Genomic DNA, 20,732 nt, shown 5'->3' on the forward strand with positions numbered 1-20,732 from the left:
AGAGCCTGCGGGTTGTGCGATGCTGTGGATGAGGTCAGGGGTGCTCCTGCCTCAGGCCGGCGGGCCCCTTTGCTCTGTGATCCTGCCTGGATGGCACTGAGCGCAGCCCCGCGACTGGGGGTGGGGGGGCGCCGCGGCCGCCGAGGCTGGAAGTCCCATCCCAGGTCACCGCGCCAAGTTCCCCGCGTGGGCAGAGCCGCCAGCCGGGGGTATTTCCGAGGCAAGCTGGGAACCCCCTGCCCGCGATCTCCCGCCCCGGCCAGCAGCGGGGAGGGCGGGCCGCGGAGTGGGAAGGGGCTGCCGCCAGGCTCCGCCTCAGCGCCCGGCCCAGTCACGCGGCTGCGCACCCCCGGCGCTGTCAGCTGCCGCGGGCCGGGCCGGGATTGGCAGCCGCTCGGGCCGCCCCTGCCCCTATATGAGGCGGCGCTGGCTGGCGAAGGGCGCAGCGCGCCCGGGTGCTGGGCGGTGGCGCTCCGGGATGGTGCGCGGTCGGCCCCGCTCCCTGCGCACCGCGGCGGGTGGCGGCGCTTGCACAGCGCGCGGCTGGTGGTGAGCGGGGCCGGGGTTCCGTGCGCGCGGGCGGGGCTGGGGCCCTTTGTGTGCGCCGCTTCGGCGCAGTCTCCCAACAAAAGGAGGCGGAGGCCGGGCCCGCGGCCTGGTGCTGCGGCGGCGAGTGTCCCCAGCTGAGGCGGTGGCTCCGCTCTGCTCCCCTCTCCGCGCTGTTTTCCTCGGCGGGGGCGAGGGACGGGAGGCGGGTGCCATGTTGCGGCCCGGCCCCCCGGAGGGTTGATGCGTCCTCGGCGGCAGCGGTCGGGGCGGGAGGCGCCGTCCCGCAGGCCCCGGGTGCCCCGTGGGGAGGGAGGGGGATGCGCGCACCCTGTCCTGGCTCCCGCCCGGCTCGCTGCCGCCTGCGGGCACGCTGCCCCGGGCCCGGCGGCCTCCTGGGCAGGGCCTCGCGCTGCCGAGACGGGCCCTGCGGCCCCGGGTGTCCGGGCAAAACATGGAAACCAGTAAGTTCTGTTGAGGGAGGCTGGAGGGGGAGAAAACCTGCGCCTGGGGAGAGAGTGGAGAGGCTCTTCAATAAATGTCACCCGGGAAACCTTCAGGCTCGCGGCCCTGTTGGGAGGGGACAAGGGCAGGGCAAAAAGTGGTAGTAACACCTGCTGCTGCCAGGGCTTGGTGAGGCAGCACAGCTTGACCACGATGAAGCTGAGCTGTAGAAGGCCAGCTTGATGGTAAATCACTGTGGTCTTAGTGGGTCTGTTTGTTAGAGCAACACAGTTAATTATTTTAAAGAATAGAGTGAAATCCAGTTTATTTGATGGAAGTGATGTGAGTAACTGGGCCATACTTAAATACACTGAAGCATTAGTTCTTTGGCTGGACACCAATCCCACTTGCATAAGTAAACCTTCATCCATAGATGACAGTGACAGTAAGCTTAAGGAGTTAAAACTAGTGGTATTTTCACATGCTTGAGACACTTAATACAGTCATGAAATCTGGTAACAGTTTAAAAGTACTTTGGTGTAGTGTGCATAATATATGTGAGAGTTGTGGGGTGGGGGACATGGTGCTCTCACTGGTCTGGCTTCCACGCCTTTATCCTGGTCTTTTACTACAGTGATGGGAAAGTGTCTGGTTTAACTTGGTTCAAGGTGCTCTGTACTGCTGTAGTAGTACTGCCTACATCTTTGGAGACTGTGTTACACCAGACCATGGCTTTTAGAAGAGAACCATTATCTGTGTTCTCAAGGCCATGTGTGTGATTGGGTTTCCTTAACTGCTGCTTTACCAGAAAATGAGCTTAGTTTGAAGGGGAAAAAACTTATGCATTGCTAATAGTTTCAGAAATGGTCTTTGTTCACTTAGAGTTGCACTCCATCCAGGTTTCAGTGCTATCTGCTTGGGACTTAAATCCAAGTTAGTGGAGTTGAACCAGAATGTTGTGGCCACTATTTGAGGCCAGTGGAAACTTTTTTTTTTTTAAGCTGCATGCAGCTAATCTAAGCACTCATGAATATCTGTAGTTGACACATGACAGTCTTTACACCCTCAAGATTGAGCAGTGGAGGTGCTAGTACATACAGTGTTTATAAATGGTATATTTGCAACTTAGATTCTCTTTTCACTTCTTTCTGCTTGTTTTAGCAGATAAACTTTCTTCTGTTATGAATTTGCAAAAGCAGTCAAACTCATCCATTTCTAGAAATGGAATAAAATGTGGGCTGCTGGCAGTGAAAATAAGTAACTGGCAGGGAACTATGTGCACAATGCTCTAAGCTGCCTTTTTTTTGCCTAGTTTTAAAATCCTCCACAAAAGGGATAACCAGCACAACAAGAGCACAATGCTACCCTCTATTAACAGGCTTTCTAGTATCTGTTTGGACTTACCTTTTTAATGTTGGATTTAAGATCCACTACCATTAGTCTGATATTTTTAACTTCTGCTTTGGTTTAAATGGAAGTACTTACACCTAGAATTGTAATACCCTGCTTCTCTTCCTCCTCCCCACCTCCTTAGTTTCTTAACTGAAATACCAAACAACAAAAAGGACATTAACTGAAGTCTCAAATATATCAAACAAGTTCAGCATGCTAATCTAAGGATTTAGATTTTTAAAACAACCTTGCTTTTTAAGCCTTTTTCAAGATACTACTCCATATATTGTAAGCAGGAATGGACTTTTGGGGACTTCTTAAATTCTGGTTGTTACTGTCAACTCTGTGGCAGAATGTCTGTGATTCCAAAATCAGTAATATTTTTCTTAAGAAATGGACTGTGTTCATTCTATCCCCTTCTTGCATCCTGTTATTGACAAAACTAGAGATTGCTCAAATGGTTGAAGGATGCGTGTTACAAACTAGCTTTTCTAGCAGCAAAAGTCATTGTGGCTAGGCAGCATTTGTTATGCTGCACAAAGCTGGGCCCGTTACATCTTTTTGAATAACTGAGTATAAGAAGGATTATCAGGGGACTGCCTCACTTATCTTCTGCAAATGAGCGATCCTTTGAACCAAAAGCTTTCCATTTTAGTTAAGAAGATTTGGATCCAAAGTCTAAATTCCTGGAGCACAGTGATGCCAGAGCCAGCATGGCTTGCGTGCCATCTTAAAAGGTAACTTGCTTCCAGCAGCCTAGAGAGTATACTCCAGGTAAATCTAGAGGGGTTTGTGGTGTCTTCTTTATTTTGTTTTTAAAGTAGGAAGTTGTATGTTACATCTGAACACTATGGGTAATATAGACTATCATAGACAGTTGCTTTGACCAAAATACCATTCTGGTTATACAGACAAGAAATGTTTGTACAGACTGATGGTTCAGACCTCTTCAATTCAAGGATCCCAGCAAGGAAAGCCTATCCCTTAGCGATAAGTTGGATAAATGGTTCTCAAGAGCTGGACTTCTGTAGCTTCTTCCTTTCTGATGTCAGATGGTCTTCCTTTTGCATCACTTTCTGGACTTCTGAACTGATGGGTAGTAGGGGTAAAATGAGTATATATCTTGCAGTGTTAAGATAATTGTTTGACCATGTTTTCTATCATCCATAGTGCGGTGTCTAGCTTACCAGTCAACTACCTAGAGTAATCTTTTACCCCAAATACTTGGTAAGATGGTATACTGAATGTTTTTTGGTTTTAGTTTTTTGGGGATTTTTTGTGTGTTGCACCAAGACTTGCTGAAATACAGAACTATCCCATCGTGTGAGTGTCACTATATAAAAATAAGCCTGGTAGGAAGCTGTGAATATGAAGTGCCAGAAGGTGCAAGACAATTAATGAAGCAGTGAGCAAGTCAGCATGTTCTTGCTTCAGTTTGGGGGGGGGGTGTAACCCAGATGCAGAGGAGAGAGGAGAGGTGGGGCTAGTTGGGGAACTACTTTTAAAGGGAGAGATGGAGTTACTGAGCAACCAGATCTGAGGATGTTGTGTAGGAGTCTAAGGAAAGATTGCTTTTGGTTGGGGAAAAGACACAGGATTGTGCAGAACCTCCATAAAACACAAGATCAGACTCTCTGGAGAACCCAGGTCTTAATGTTTATTTCATTTGCTTGCTGGTGCAAAGACCAGGGTGGCATAGCTTAGAAACAGTACTGAGTGAAGGCTATAAGTACTTTGTAGCAGGATTCAACCCTCTTACATTCTTTGCTAAACTGAGCAGATCACACCATTGCATGAGCTAGAAGCATACCATAACTAGGTATGCTTAAGGGAGGCATGTGGCTAAAAACCAGCTCTGCCACAATGGGAGTGATGGACTATATTTGCCAATGAGGTTGGACTGTAGTTCTAACCTTTGACAGCACGGTATGATTGCTCATTTTACGTGATCACAAAAGGAGGGGGGGAAAAAAAACACAACACCAAGCCTACCCCGTTGAGCGCTAGAGTAAGAAAGTAGACTACTTGGAGCCATGTTCAACCAATCCTTACATTCTAATAGGGTCTTCAAGGCCTTTTGAGCATGCCCAGAGATGGTCTTGCCTTAACCCTCCCCTTACAAATATGGTTTACAGCACCAAGTGCAATACAGGAGTAAACTACTTCTCTCTGCCTCACTGCTACATGGATTCTGTGGCATAACCCAGAATCTTAAATGCCTCAATTGGGACTGGGGTCCGATTGTACTATGCACTGTACTGACACATTTAAAGATACTGTCTCCATCCCTCAAAAGCCCATAGTCTTCTGCACAGGGAACTGGTATGGGGTTTGAAAGTACTGTAATACCCGACCAGTGCCTGAAGTGCAGGAGCCAGCCTTGATACCTTCCCCCTGGTACCAAAAATGCTTGATCACAGATGCTGGTAACCACAAGGATAAGGCAGTATAGCTCCTCTGAATAAGGGTTATGCTATTGCATAAATTCCCACTCGGTGCTGATTCTCTAAACTCGTAGTGAGTCACAACATTGAATCCATTTTGACGTCCTCTTCACTCTCACAGCTGAACTTTGTCCCATTTCCAGCAAGTCCTGCTTCTTAATCATTTTTTAATGTCTGGCAAACATCACAAACAGGGCCTTCAACCAGCTTACCCAGAATCCCTGTCACCTACTGTCTTAGCTTATTGTATATGCTTGGTGTGCCCCTGCCCTCTGAGGTGGAACAAGACCAGGTAGTCTTATTCTTCATCTGCATATAAAGTTTGGGAGGATCCCAGGTGAGAGAAACGCCTAGTTCTAGTCATGAGTGGTGGGCTAATTGGCGCATGAATCCTCTGCTTTACGTAAGTGTGGGGAGGGGTGGCATAATCTGAGCCATAGTATCACCATGGCCTGAAATGCTGTAGACCTTCCTAGAGCCCAGCCCTATAAACTATATGCTAAATTATGAGCCTTTTGGCTTTGGACCGCATACAGTTTGTAGTATACTCTTGGTCTTTTGGCTAAGATCAAGCCAGACGGGTCGCATCTGAACCCCAAGTTCTGTGGGCCTTGGGCTTGCATGCAGGATACCTGCCTTTATCTGGGGTGTAGCTAAAGCTCCAGATTGGGTCTGGGAGGGAGGATACTTGACTTTGTCCAGTTGAATTTGGAACTGATTTGGCATTGATGATCATAATCATTGTATATAATAAGTAGGTGCAAAACTGCTTCTCAAGTGTTTAGATAGCACCTGTGCTAGAACTGGGAGTAGTCTTTAAATAAAAAAAAAAAAAAACCTTAGTAGTAACCTGCATTAATTCTGTATTGATGAAGTCCATGGATACCCACAGTAATTTGCCTATATAAATAAAATTATTGGGGGTCATCTTATTTGATTTAAATATGGTAATACCTGATCAAAGCAGTTGAGACAGCAAATCCATGGCAAAGGTGGGGGAGGGGTGGATACAGGGGAGTTCTCTTTTTCCTGCCCCCCCCCCATCTTCCCCCTTCCATAAGTGGCCTGATAAACATTGCCTTTTATAGTGATCAGAATCCGAGCTTTATATTCTGGCAGTTTTACAGGATAAACTGAAGCAGTTTTGCATGAAGGCATGCTACAAAAAAACAATAATACCCAAGCAGCAGAAGGGGTTGTTTCCTGTGGATTCCTGTTCAGTGCTGTACACTGCTGGAGCAGTACTGATTATGTACTATGACTATCAGATCATTCTTAAGACTAAAAAAAATGTAGTGGCAAACAGACTGGCTGTAGCCTGGTGTTTTTGTAAAGTTATAACAATTAATCCAGGATAGTGTGTGACCCCAATTTGAAAATCACGAAACTGGTGGCATAATGCCAGCAGTGTGCTCTGAATATGAGATTCAGACTAACATTAATTTGCTTTGAAAAGAGAATAGACTTTCCATGTGGTTAATGAGTCTATGCAGACTTCTATGGCACAAGGTTCCCTTGTTCTCTTGCTGCTTTATATTCAAGAAATAAATGTTAGGAATTGGAACCTGGGCTGTTTTAAACAAGCTCCAACAAGCTGAGTTCAGGGTCCTGCTTCCCTGTACTTAGAGGCCTACAGCAACCAGTAAGCTCTACAAGGCTGCATGCCATCTATGTGCAGTTCAGAGCAGTCGATGGTTTAAGTGATAACCTCACAGGGAGAAAGGGAAAGAATTTCATGACCTTATCTTTAGTCTTCTGGGTCACTTCCAGAACTATGCAGTAGCTTGAAAGCTTTGACCTCCCTCCGATCTTTGCTTTTTTTTTTTTTTTTTAAAGCTACCTGAATAGTAACATTAACAGCTCCCAGTGGAGTTGAGCTGTCTTGCGTGTTGCCAGAGCCCTACTCAAGTTGTTAGAAAACCTTGACAGTGACCAGCAAAGAAGTCCAACCCACTTCTGTTTTTCTGCTGCGATGCATCATTCTAAAAAAAACTTCCAGGACACCAAATACAGGCTTATTTCTGAGCTCTTAAATGAAGAGCTTTATCCTACAAAGTTGAAATGGTTGGGAAAGAGATCCTTCCCCAGCACCTCTCTTTTTGTTTTAAAAAAACAAACAACCCCCCCCCCAAACAAACAAAACCACACACAACTGCCTTACCAGTTCTCTTCATTAAGACTTCCAGAGTTTATGAAGATTTCAGACCTCTTCAAAACATAAGAGCTAATTCTACTGCTGATACAGGCAAGAATTCATCTGACTTCAAAGCTGCCCATATGCTGTAAGAAGACAGCTGGGACCAGAGGATTTTGGCATATAGTCTAGACCTCATTATTACCTTGGTTGTCCCCCAGTTAGCTTAAGAGAGCTCCTTGAAGAACTAAGTCAGTATCTTTTAACTGAATTAAAATAGCAGTTAGTGGCTTGCTTGAATACCTTTGCCAAAGCAACTAGGCTACACTTCCTGGTGAAGTGAAGTCTGGCCAAATTAACTTTTAAGTGCCAATTATTCCCCTTGGGGGGCGGGGGGGCAGGAAAGAGGGAGAAGCATATATCCTACCCCCACGGTGCCTTCTGTACTGTAGTTCTCCTGTGCACCCTGCCCAACTTTCCTTCCATTTTAAGTAGGAGACAATACAGCAACTTTAAACAGATTCAAGTAGGTTGCTTCAGCTGTTTAAGTGTAAACATCTGCATTTTATCAGAAGAACAATCTATTGCAGCAGAACTTGGTGCAACAGAACAGCCATTTTCTGAACATAGCTACACACTGCTGAGAGTTCACACAAGTTCTTCATGAAAACTGTTCTGCTGCAGACCTTGGGGGACAAATGGGAGGGTGGGAAAGCTGTCTTGATTATGAAAGTTTTGGAAACCACAAGAATTTCTTATCCTTTCTACAAGGAAGGCTAGAATTCTCAGTCAAAATGCATCATACCTTGTGTTGGGGCCCAGCAGATTATTACTGGGTTTGTCATAAGGTGAAGCAGATGGGTTGGAGTCCAGCCAGAACTTTATTACTTACCTGCAGCACTTCCTCAAACCCCTGACTCTGCTCCCAACTTCAGCTTCTGTTGTTAGGATTTGTGTGTGTCCCAGGAGTGCCACATGGATTGACAATTGATGCAGCTGAGAGACTCAGTGAACCACAGCTGGGTTAGCATGGTTCTTTGTGACGTCTCTAAGGACTAGGCAACGGTGACCAGCACTAGGAGTCACCTACAAATAATGCATCTGCCAGTACATCTAGGATGAGAAGAATGGGGGAAGCAGGAACAATACTTGCTAGTAGGATATACTAACCTTTTCTGTCCACTTGACTTGAGCAGCGGTCATGATGAAACCACTCAAATAATTCCTCTCTAAACAAGGGTAAGAAAAGCTCCTTTTTCTGGGAAGTATTTAGAGCCCACTGGAGACCTGCTTCGTTAGGAAGAAATCAAATCCGCATTTTTCCATGATTAAAATGAAATGCCACTTGTATATAGGTATCAATTGAATACCATGTTTTATTGATGCATTTACAATTTTAAAGCAGTTTGGAAGCCTAACAGTGCCTTAATCATTACAAACAAAATAAATACCTATATATTTTGGCACTTAATATTGACTTTTTTTATCATGAAAAATCAGAGCTTCCTTCCTTCCAGTTGTGGCTTTCTACATCTCCCCCCCCAGCTTTGTGGCACTGAGTAGCCCTGATTGCATCAGTGTCCTGCCCCTGCCTTTTCCCAACCCACAGCCTGCCCTGTCCCCACTGCGGCCCCTCATTCCTGACCTGTAGCCCCTTTTCCCAACCCTGCTAGAGGGGGGCTTCCAGCTGCCAGGGCTACAGGACCCAGAAGCTACATCCTGCCTGCTCCCTGTTCTAGGTGGCAGCTGCAGCTGGCCAGCAGTGCCTGAGCTCTGGCTGTTGCACCCAGGAGCCAGGTGCCTGCCATAGGCAACATAGCCAGAGCAGAGCTGAGTGGAGCCCATGGGCAGCGGAGAAGGATGTGTGCTTCCCAACCTGCTGCCTCCCCCACCCCAGGGGCATCCATGGCTTGGTGGGCAGGACCTGGGGTGAGGGTAGGGAGACTTGGTGCTGCTGCCATTGGGAACCCTGCACCAGCCATGCTGCCACGGTGAGGCACCCTCTGCATGCCCAGCATGAGCAGGGGCCCAGAAACAGAGGTGTGTGTGCAGCAGCATTTAGCCTTTGTGCCCTGTTCCACTCTACCTGCTCAGCTGTGAAGGTGGCCAGGTTGCAGCCCCATGTCCCACTGTGAGTGTACAAATCTAGGGAGTGCATGTGTGCCCCCATGCCCCCTGATGTGTCATCTCTGGCACCTGACCTCTCTGGGAGTGTACACAGCAGCAGGGAGCTGCCCATGGCTCCATCCTGCCCCCAGTCGGGTCCTACAGCTGTACATTCCCGCCCTGGGCGCTGCCCCAGCTGGGCAGTGGTCCCTAGTTTTAGCTCAGCCACCAACCCTGCTCCACTCCCTCTTTCACCATGGGGGTTGGCACAAGCCACCAGTGCTGCATCGATCTGCCCCCCACACCAATTCCTGCACACATCACCTATGCCCCTGCCCCCAGACTTACCTGGGGGAATTGGTCTCTAGCACATGGCCAGCACTACAGCCAGGCAGGATGTGTGTAGCCATGTGGCATCCCCTGCATTCCTCTCCCTGCAGCCCCTTGTAGGCTGGAACTTGGTCAGCCTGGAAGGGGAAAGCTGCTGTTTTCCACATTTTTATCCTTTAAAAGAGAAAATCTGTGTTTTTTTTCCATGTCAAACTGAAAACCTGAACCCTTACTAATAACTAACTATCCCTTCCTTATTCACGCTGCACGTGTCCTCACTTTGTAAGCAGCAGCTCAGCATGAGCAGGAACCTTTCCAAGCTTGGAATGGAGTTCTCAACCCAGCCATACCATGAGGTCTCCTCAGTAAGAAATGAGATAGCAAAAGGCCTCAGTTCTCTGCTGTCTAATGTGCTGATGACTTTCCTTTCTTGGACAAAAGGAAATGGCAACAACCCATCTAAAGAGGTGGGAGCCTTCACAGACAGGAGGTTGACACCTCGAATAAATGTGTTGTCTCGGCAGGATCAGCGTACAGGATCGGAGTACTTAGCCTTAACTGCAGCTTGTTTTTTTGCTTTGTTTTTTTTAAGGCAGACATCTTGTATCTGGGTGAGTGTGTGGTTGGTTGTTTTTTTGTTTTTTTGTTTTTTTTAATGTATGCTAACAAATCTGACATATTACCTAGATCTTTCCAATTACCCTGTTTCAAAGTCTGTTCTCCCCTTAGAAAAAATATAGTATCTGATTAAACTGAGAAAGGGGGAAGGGGGTCACACATTTGTCCTACTTTTGTGTATAAAAAGGAAAAGCAAGTCCATCTCCAGTTCTACTTGGAGGGAATGTCTGCTGCAGCCTGCGGTGCACAGGGCTACATCACTTGATGGAAATGAGCTAGGCCTGGGTACAGCAGCACAAAGGCTGCAATGGGCTGACATTGCTTCTTAGAAGCAGCCTAGATGCAGGATAAATGAGCCCATGAGACTGCAGTGCCACAGCAGGGCTACTGGTGCTCAATGTAACTGCTTTGTGCATGCTACACTGCAGTGTAGCTTAGTCCTTACATGAATTCACCTAGGGTTCTCATACTTCCAGTTCCAAAAAAGAGGACATCTGTCACGGGGGCAGGGATATGAGCAGGGTGGGGGAGTGATATGCCCTGCCCCTGCCCCTGCCCCTGCCCATTCTGTTGTCTCTCACTCCCAAGTCAAAGCCCCCCCAGCCCTGCTGCTGCCTCTCACTCCCAACCCACTGACTCCTTGCCCTACCAGTGCCTCTCACTCCCAGACTGCAGTACCCTGACCCCCTGGGCCATGCTGGTGCCCCTTACTCTCAAATCACAGCCCCTCCCACAATCCCTCCTGGTGCCCCTCATTCATAGCCCCCTGGCACTGCCAGTGCCTTATTGCCCCCAACCCACAATCCCGTCCTCCCTGATGTCCCTCACTTCCAAGCCACAGCCCTTCCCCCAACCCCCAGTGCCCTTCACGCCAAAGCCTCCACAGCCCCATTTCCCCCCAGCCCTGCCCCTGCGAGTATAGGCACTGGCCCCGGGTTCCACCAGGTTAGACACACAGCTCTGTGCTGCCCCTAATGGACCTCTTTGCCCACTGGAGGGGCAGGAGTCTCCCCCACCCTGCTGCAGCCCTGGACCTGCACCCCCTCCCCCCCCCCAACAGACTTTCCTGTAACTAGCTACTGGGCTGCTCCCACCCCCGTGCCTGGCTACATGCTGGCTCAGTGTGCGTGCATCCTGCCTCCAATCACTCTGCCCCCACCTCCAAGCTGCTCCCTGCTAGGGCAAACCAGGAAGTGCCAGGAAAAACTCTGAAGCAGAGCTGACCAAAATCCTGGACATTTGATCATATTTAAAGAAAACTCCTGGACCAAGATCAGATGATCTAAAAAGAGGACACATCTGGAAAAACCCAGACATACAGTAACCCTAATTATCCTCTCCAAACTGCCTGCCATTTGGTAAGCAATTGGAGATATGTGCACCCTCCAGTCTTGTTCTCCCTTGTCCACAAGGGTTTCCAGCTGATGAACTCAAAGCAACAGCTCCTCATCTAACCTTGCCCTTTAGCCAGGTTTTATCAGACAGCTCTGACTTGAAGTAGCTGTTACTTCATTAAGTCATTGGTTTTGCACGATGTAGGACTTGTTTCCCCTAAGACAGGAGAGACTGATTCCCCTTTGTGAGGAAGCTTCCTTCAAGGGGCTCAGGAAGGCTGCATAGTCTAAGGACTGTCCCTTCCCCACTCAACAGAATGGGGTAGCAACGAAGCAGCCAGGCCTTCCTCTTGATCGTTACCTCTGCCACGCAGACTATTGTCAGATAGAGCAGGGGAGAAAGGACTTGTCCTTATGGACATCCTATCCATTCTTGTACTGCTGCTGAAAGTTCACTGCTGAGCTCTGAGCCACTAGCAGACGTCAGTCATTTTCTTAGCCAATATTCAGACTCAGTGTTTAACTCTATAGGGCTTTGTCCTATTGTGCAAGTAGGAGTTGGTGAGAAACCTAAGGAGGAATGGCTGTTGGCTGAGATAAAGGACCTGTGGGAAGTGGGTACACCACGGTGGTCTGTTAATGACTGGAAAGTTTGAAAAAGGAAACTGTTGGCTTCTTAAATAACATATCTGTAAAGGATCCTAAGAGCTGTGACCAGTGTGGTGCCCTCCACACCTCCACCTTCTAGTTTCACGTTCAGCTTTAATTGTAACCCTTTGCTTTGATTCTGTAGTTTTAAAGCAATTGAGAAGAGCAGAAGCTTCTGACACTAGGTTCTTTAAAGGTAGGAGCAGCCATTTGACTAAAAATTCATTCAAAACAGCACCTGTCACTGCTACATGCACTGAGTCAGCATAACACATGGCAACATGATGAATTAGGCTTATGGGTTTTAGCTTGATTTCATCCACTGGCTAGCACTGAGCTTTATGGAGTTGCTCTGGGACTAGTAATTGTTGGAATGCAGTTGCCACCTTAGGCACTAAGTGCTGAGAAGTCAGGCTCTCAGAAAGCTCAGCTAGTTGGGAGTTGAAGCCATGAGTCTGCCTTATGTTTGTACCAGGTATTGCCATAGCGCACATGCTGCTGCTTATGGTAAGCAGTGGAGCCCCATGAAAGAAATGAAGCAACACAACAAGTAGAACATGTAGTAGGAGCTGTGCAGTGATGTCATCCTTCTTTCCATTTAACCAAGCCTTAGCTTGCAAGTCAGACCATCTCATGTTTTACTTAACTTACCTTGGGCCAGCTTCTCTCAGAAGTTTCCTTCCTTAACCTCTTAATCTTTTAAATATTTGACATTCTGCACTACCTTGAATTCTATATATCAGCTGGGGAAAGTCTTTCCTCACTAGTTGTGTTTTGGGAACAATTGCTACAAGAACAGCCCGCACAGTTCAACTTCTTTATTAGTGGCTTGGACAACGGGGTGAAAAGCACCCTGTTTAAATTCACAGATGACACCAAGGTTTGGGGTGAGGTGGGCATGCTAAAAGGGAAGGACAGATTACACCGGGACCTGGACAGGTTACAGGGGTGGGCAAATGAAAACAGGATGGGATTCAATACTGACAAGCGCAGGGTGCTGCACTTAAGCAGTAGGAACCAGCAGCATACCTATAGGCTGGGGAACTCCCTTCTCAAAAGCACGGTGGCAGAAAGAGATCTTGGAGTCATTACTGACTCCAAGATGAACATGGGCCGACAATGCGAGGACACAGCAGGGCTAACCATACCTTCTTGTGCAGCCACAGATGCATCTCAAGCAGGTCCAAGGAGGTGATCCTCCCCCTCTATGCAACACTGGTCAGGCTGCAGTTGGGAGCACTGCATCCAGTTCTGGGCACCGCACTTCAGGAGGGATGTGGACAACATGGAGAGGGTCCAGAGGAGGGCCACTCACATGATCTGGGCACAGCAGGGCAGGCCCTACGAGGAGAGGCTACAGGACCTTAACCTGTTCAGCTTTTACAAGAGAAGGCTGAGGGGGGACCTGGTGGCTGTCTATAAACTTGTTAGGGGGGACCAGCGGGGATTGGGAGAGGCCTTGTTCCCCCGAGCGCCTCCCAGAGTAACAAGGAATAACGGCCATAAGTTGTTAGAGGGTAGATTTAGACTAGACATCAGGAGGCGCTACTTCACAGTCAAGGCGGCTAGGATCTGGAATGAACTTCCAAGGGAAGTGGTGCTGGCTCCTACCTCGGGGGTCTTTAAGAGGAGGCTGGACATTTACCTAGCTGGGGTCATTTGAGCCCAGTTCTCTCTCCTGCCCAGGGCAGGGGGTCGGACTAGAAGATCTACAAGGTCCCTTCTGATCCTACTTCTATGAATCTATGAAGAAAAATCATGGTTTAGAAAAGTCTTAGAGCAGTTTTGTATCAGAGCTATTGTGAATTCTGTTATTTTCTTTTTTTAGCAGGCACACACTTTGTATTTAGCAACTATAACCTGCTCCTTCCAAGTTTGAGCACCCAAATATTGCATACAAATTACAACTTCAGCACCCTCCCCATAAGATTCACACTTGTACATGTGGGGAGCATGTGAGGGAGTCTCGAGTGAATATGGGTACTTCTGCACAAGTGAACTAGGTATCTTTTTTCTTCTGCTCAAGTAATCCTTTTAGGATCTTGTGATACTAGACAGTTACATAACCCAGTATGGCAAAAATGCCACAACTGTAGTTTTTCACAAGATGAAGCAAAGTTATGGGGACTAGAAGCTGTATGCCTCTGTGACCTTGCAAGTTCTAGGCTGTGTGAAGCAGAGCTGGCTTTCAGGCAGAACTATCTGTCCAATTCCAGAACCTGGGATGTTAACAGCAAGACAGTTGTTTGCTAGCATGGGTAGCAGCACCAACACTGACATTAAAGTTGCTGAATGTGGAAAGACTAGGATAACTGCAGTATAATTGCATTAAGTGTCTGTCTTTTCTGTTTTCCAGGAGTTTTAAAACTGGTATCAAAAACAGAACCACCATCTTTTAAGCTCTGTGAACTGAACTTAAACACTGACCATGTCTATTATGGACCATAGCCCCACCACTGGAGTGGTGACTGTCATTGTTATTTTGATTGCTATTGCAGCCCTAGGTGCCTTGATACTGGGCTGTTGGTGTTATCTGCGCCTGCAGAGGATCAGCCAGTCTGAAGATGAAGAGAGTATTGTGGGAGAAGGAGAAACCAAAGAGCCATTTCTTTTGGTACAGTACTCTGCTAAAGGACCTTGTGTTGAGAGGAAAGCTAAGCTGACTCCTAATGGCACAGAAGTTCATAGCTAACTTAAAGCAGCATAATGTGTATCTCGACTACATCTGAGATATGTGTAACCAGCAGAAATGATACTGTGAAGGACTTAAACATACACATGCTGTTCTCTTCAGCAAACACCTTCTCGAGATGCAGCATGTGATACAGCTTTGTTGGTTTGCGACTGCATGCACTGAGATATTATACTTTGCATCAATCCTGTACTTCAACTGCTTGGCTCTAGGAGCAGACTTCCCTGCTGTAAAGTCCATTGCCGGCAATGGACACACAGGGATATACTGGCAAGAAGAAGTTAATGGCATTTTTGTTACTTGAATGTTTAGCTGAGCCTATTGATTGAGCTACTACTGTAATGTGAACTACTTGAAACTGTGAACTGTAAATAGGCTGCCAGGAGTTTTGCTCTATGTTCCACAGACACGGAAGTGGTATGAAGTAAACCCAGGTAGTACACACTTGGACTTCTGAGCCACGTCAGTATAGATGGGATTCCAGACCTTCAAAACCAAATCTGCAGTTAAAGCTCGTTTCTACAATGAAGTTCTTGAGTGCAGAGCCATAAAGACGGAACTGTGTCTAGTTTGGGTTTTGCGGTGTTTTGTTTTTTAAACAGCTTATGGGACTGATGCAGAACACTTTCCTTGAATGCAAGCATGTCATTTCCTTAGGGTGTCTAGGCAGAAAGCACAGGAACTACAAGGAAAAAAAAAAATGTACCTTTTTTCTTTAGGTAGATTAAGCTATTAGCTGCTAATACTGTGAGTGCTCTTAACCATGTAGCTGCTGCAAGGAAGCTGCCATATTAACCAATTCCATCCAATCTGGGAACTAGTGATGGTTACTTAACTTCATGGATGGTCCAGAAGGTTTCCAGAAAAGTTAACATGGCAGCAGAGCAGATCTTTCCCTTCTGTGAGTAAGCATGTTAACATTGCAGAAGTGGTTCTTTCTCACTAAAACTGGCATAAATGTAACTAGTCTGACTTTTCCTGTAACCACTGTTTATATGTGTACCTAGCACTGGGGGCATATGTAAACATGAAGAAACAGCCTGTTGTATAAGCCCTTTAGTCTAACATAAAACTGTTAACTGTAGACTATATATTTTGTAGATAATTTTGTTTAATGTCACTGTAGGACAAGTGAAGTCTGTCCATAATAACTAAACTTTGGGGGTGGGAGGGAAGGTTTTGGATGGGTTTAAGCGGGGGGGAGGGAAGCAGGGGTCTTCCTCAAGTCTGGGGCAGGTTGAAGTATGGTTTTTAAATAGGAGGGCCTTCCTATTTCCTACTTTCCCTTGAGGTTAACAAAACTGGTAAGAGATGCCTGACCTACAGAATTATAGACAGCAAGCAAGGTTCTAAAACACCATCAAAAGATGGCTAAAATGTTCCACAAATTGTATGTAGACAGAGTGTTGAAATAACCCTATAAGTAGATAATTCCCCAGCTCTTTGCAGACACAGTTCATACACCATTTTGAGGGATTTAATTAAATACTTCAGCTGTATTTGCCAGTCAAGCTAGTTCTGAGATGCACAGTGAAGGATTCCGTTTTGGGGACAAGCTGTTGATGCAAAAACTCAGCCAATGGTGGAGGAAGTTTCAGACTACATACCAATAAGTAACAGCTGCACATCTCTAATAATTACAAAACTCTTTTTGGTAGGGTAGGGCTTAAGCCAACTATTCCAGAGATTGATTTGATAAGATTGTTTCGCCCTGTTCCCATTCTTAATTGTGCATGCACGGACTGACACTGAGAAAAAAAAAGAGAATGCTCTTTTTGCGGCAAAGGCTAGCTAGCAAGAACTAGCTCAAGGAAGTTCAGTGTTCCTGGACTGGAAGCTCTCCCAGTAGCCTCCGGTGCAGGGGTGGAACACAACTTCCCAGGAAGAGGAAGATGTCTTCATACTCTGCTCCAAAGCTACTGGCTTTCATTTTAAATCTCCAGATTCTAAATTGTTTGAGACAGTCAGTTAAACTCAACTTGTTTTTAACATCTCAGCACAACCCAAACTAAATTCTGAGCAGAAAAGGGAAGGGAGGAGTAAACAAAGAAACATGTTTAAGCACCTGAGATCAAATTTCTCCCTTTTTATCCCTTGTCTCCATGTTGACTTCCATGAACCCTTGTTCTTTAATACTTCAGAGGCTAATTGTGGAACACACAAAAGTGAGATACAGTGCTGCTGAAATACTGGAATAGGAATGATGGACTATTTTAACCACTTAGTTGCTTTTCATTCGAGTTTACTAAATACACAGATTCAGCATTTCCAATCAACTCTGCAAACAAAGGAAAATGCAGTGGAGACAGAGTTTCCGAACTTCCTTAGAAAAGTATAAATGAATTCTTCCTCTAGATGTGGGAGGAAGTCAGTGCAAAAAACAAATTGGTCCTTAACAGGAGATGCTTCACACTGCTGCCCCAAGAAATTAGCATTAAATTAAGTGACACTGAGAAGAACTATCCAATTAGTGCAATAGTAAAGTGCAAAGAGCGTTTCAAATACTGTTCTCAGTTTAAGAGGGTTTGAGACATGGGTGTCTTAAATTCTTTAAAGCATTACAAAAATATTCCATTTTGATTTTTCTAGACCATTGGGGAATCTTTATTTACAATAAATTTCAATAAAATTTGCATAAATACCTTCCCAATACAGTGTCATTTGTGGATTTTTTTTTTCCCTGTAGTTTTAAGTAATTATTCTGTCCTGTTCTCTTTACTCTGCTCAGTCACTCTGGTGTCAATATTGATATCAACTCTTTCTTCATGTAATCTGTCAGTAGCTGGTGGAATTGTCCCAGTATTGTCACTGGAAAGCATTTCCTCTGAGAGAACATATTTCTTAGTTTCATCTTTATTCTCTAGTTTCCCTTCCATTGATGCCACCAAAACTCTTAGTAAAGCATTCTCTTTAAGGAGGTTTTCTGATGCGTCTGCTAATTCTTGAAGCTTTTCAGCCATTTCTTCTAATTCTCTATTCTTCTGTTCACAAATGGTCTGTAAATGTTCACTGTGAAGCTGGAGGGTCTTACGTTGCCTTTCTAGTGTGTGTTTCTGCTGCTGTAATCTATGTTCCTCTGCCCTGGATTCTGAAAGCTGGGCTTCAAGCTGCTCTTGGGTCTGGTGTATGGCACTGACTTCTGATCTTAATTTTTCAATCTCTCTCTCTAGATGGGAGATGCGTCTTTGTTGTAATGCTGCCTCTTCTTTCTGCAGACACTCTTTGGTGCAGGGCTCCAAGTCAGATGCAGATGAAGGTAGGCTTGAGTAACGTAAAATGAATTTAAGCAGATTAGGTACGGTAATTGAAAAATCTTCAGGAAACTTCACACTTTGGTCCTTCCTAAGAGGAGAAAAAGCCCACACACCTACAGTTAAAATACTGCACTGTAAAAATGTTTCTACCAGTACTTAAAATTGACCAAACTGCATTATACACAGGGTGTCAAATATAAGTGACATCTAGACGTTGCTGGGTTTTTGGTTGTAACTGTGTTGGTCTAAGGTCATAGGCAGGCAAGGTTCTTTGGGTAGATGTGATATCTTTTATTAGACCAACTAAGTAGTTGGGCAAAAGTTCTTAGCAAGCTTTCAGGAGTAGTCACCTTGGAGTCTCAGATGAGCAGAGACTCCCTATTCCTGAACAAGGGTGACTGTGCCCAAAAGCTTGCTAATAAAAGATATCACATCTACTCCAAGATCCTTGCCTGCCAGTGACATCTGCAAGAGCTCAAATTTAACTGCCATATACTCTTGCTTATGAGTACATGGAACTGATATTTTCTTGTTCTTCCCTTAGTAAACCTTTGTGTGTAATACAGTCTAAAACTATACAGAAGAAAAACAAGGAAACCAATAAAAGAATGTTATGACTGAGCCACTACAGGACTTGAGCTGCTTGGTCTTACAGCCTTTACTAGTTTTTGTATTCTCTCTCAGTTGATCTTGATAGAAACACGCACAGCAAAGCTTCTGAAGTTTAGAGTAGGCAAACTGAAGTCAACTGTTTAAAAAAATTTAAAAAATCCACAACCTAGAAAACCTAAATATTTTGCACAATGTTTTACAATGCAGCAGTACTTTTTGTCACTCATTTTTAAGTACTTTTACTTTAGTATAAATATAGTGATATGCTTGCCAGAAACACCACCACCATCATGGTTAGGTTACTAGCAGTTAAGAAAGACCGAAGAAAATTCTACAAGGCATTCCCAACCACACAGTTATTTAGTACTTCTCACATAGGCACCAACTTTTATTTTTGCTGGGAGGTGGCCCAAGATGATGGACACATGGAAAGTTTTATGCTTTCCAGCTGACAGCCCTTTTCCTGAGGGGGCCAGGGCCTCACACAGTCGACACTTCTGACTTCTCATCTAGGAGGAGACTTAAAGCAGCTAATAATCTTTGGTGCTTAAAAAGGAAAGTTACATCAGCAACTAATACTCATTTCAGAAACGAAGATATCCTTTGGTATAAACAAGCTAGACTTGGAAGACAGCTTAAGTGCAGTAACCAACTCATGAGCTTGAAAAATAAGATGCATTCATAAGTGTGGTCAGTAGCCTTAAATTTATTCATTTTCTCCAGGAAATTTGATCCGCTTGATGTGTGAAATCTCTTGCCCAAATCTGCATCTCCAAAGGTACTTCTTCAAAGCTTTTCTTTTCTATAAGTATTAACACACTAACTGTATAAATCTCTAAACATGCACTTTTGCATCTGGACCCTAAGTACTGTTGCAAATACAACTTAAGATGCTGCACTTAAGAGACAGGAGAGAGAGAATTTTTCATTGTCCTATTAAAATGTTGAAACTGAAATCTAGTCTGTATTAGCTCATTTTTCTCACATTTTTGAACAGACATGCTTTAGCCTTAAGAGTGTAACTGTCTCAATTACTCGTTTGTTTATAAGCTAAGTGTGTACACCTGCATCACTTGCCACACCAAACTTCACTAGTGTTAATAACTAGCAAAAAATTAATATACCTCTTTCAAAATAGCACAAGTTTTGTGTTTATAAGGCTTAAAAAGATCTGGATATAGAAATAGCTCTCAAAAATGTCTAGGAAGGAGATCATGGTTTCTTTTTATGTTCAACGTTCACCTAAGTCCTTTGTTTGCCAGATGGTACCTTCAATTACATTTAGTTTCCTGTTAAGTGGCTATTCCTAGAGAACCGCCCCCCCCCAGACTGTTCGGTCTGTCATGCAATTTGAAGAGATAAGTTATCTGCCCAGCTGTTCTGAGGCAGATGTGTTCATGAAGATCTTAAAAAAGGAAAACAGGGTTGACCTCAGTCCTCTAGTCCATCTCCTGCTCAAGGCAGGATCATCCCTGACTAAACCATCCCAGCCAAACATCTGTCTCACCTGGTCTTCAAGCTTCCAAGGCTGGAGATCCTGTAGTTTTCCTAGGTAGCCTGTTGCAATGCTTGACAATCCCCATGTCCAGGAAGTTCCTTCTAATCTCCAACCTAAAGTTTGCCTGCTACAGCTTGAGGCCACTACTCCTAATCCTGTCCCCTCAGACACAGAGAAAAGCCCATCTCTGTTGCCTGTGTAATCATCCTTCAGGTATTATCAAATTTCCCCGCAGTCTTCTCTTCTCCAGACAAAGTAACCCTAGTTTTTTCAGCTGCTCGTAAGTTTTTCCTCCTAGGCCCCTATCATTTACTTGCTCTGCACTAGACTCCTTCCAATTGTGGGACCAAAACTGGACAGAGTACCACAGAAATGGAGATTTGGAGTCTGATACACTTATTCCAGAGTTTGAATACTTCTTGATGTGGGAAAGTGGGAGAGGTTCAGGGGAAGTTGGATCACACACAAAGGAACATCCTCTCACCACAGGGCCAGACCCTAAGAGGGGGCTGTTGGGAGGCAGAGATGGTGAAGACTATTGAATGAGGGGCCCATAAAGCAATAGCACATGTTCTGGTAAATCTCTTTCCCTTGCATGGCCCATGGTATTGACAGAAAGGGCCCAAAGCCAAAGTGTCAAACTTTGGTGTCTGAAATGTGTATCTTGCATGATCCCCAAA

At 45.5% G+C, this 20,732-nt stretch overlaps 2 protein-coding genes across 6 annotated transcripts in view; one reads left to right on the forward strand and one right to left on the reverse strand.

The window, feature by feature from the left end:
* The first annotated feature begins 397 nt into the window (after positions 1 to 397).
* On the forward strand, positions 398 to 15,276 carry SNN (stannin). 3 transcript variants are annotated; one of them, XM_090024805.1, is made up of 3 exons: positions 443 to 549; positions 12,142 to 12,192; positions 14,353 to 15,276. In XM_090024805.1, the coding sequence occupies exon 3, from the start codon at positions 14,425 to 14,427 to the stop codon at positions 14,686 to 14,688; it is 264 nt and encodes an 87-aa protein (XP_089880931.1). In that variant the 5' UTR covers positions 443 to 549; positions 12,142 to 12,192; positions 14,353 to 14,424; the 3' UTR covers positions 14,689 to 15,276. The 3 variants fall into 3 exon arrangements, with proteins under 3 accessions (XP_089880929.1, XP_089880931.1, XP_089880932.1); XM_090024803.1 differs by lacking the exon at positions 12,142 to 12,192 and having other exon boundaries at positions 398 to 549; XM_090024806.1 differs by lacking the exons at positions 443 to 549; positions 12,142 to 12,192 and adding an exon at positions 602 to 1,010.
* A 2,059-nt stretch (positions 15,277 to 17,335) lies between these two features.
* The window catches only part of TXNDC11 (thioredoxin domain containing 11), a 111,671-nt gene continuing 108,274 nt past the window's right edge, over positions 17,336 to 20,732 (reverse strand). For all 3 annotated transcript variants that reach the window (XM_090024801.1, XM_090024800.1, XM_090024802.1), the window contains one exon: positions 17,336 to 18,030. In XM_090024801.1, coding sequence (XP_089880927.1) covers positions 17,385 to 18,030 — 646 coding nt within the window. In that variant the 3' untranslated portion in view covers positions 17,336 to 17,384. The remainder of the gene's footprint in view (positions 18,031 to 20,732) is intronic.

Source organism: Crocodylus siamensis, chromosome 12 (assembly GCF_052110815.1).
Source record: "Crocodylus siamensis isolate JL-2025a chromosome 12, ASM5211081v1, whole genome shotgun sequence".
NCBI classification, from domain to species: domain Eukaryota; kingdom Metazoa; phylum Chordata; order Crocodylia; family Crocodylidae; genus Crocodylus; species Crocodylus siamensis.

Bases quoted from the DNA above. Each gene is read 5' to 3' on its own strand.
- SNN (XM_090024803.1), top strand. From the start codon at position 14,425: ATGTCTATTATGGACCATAGCCCCACCACTGGAGTGGTGACTGTCATT.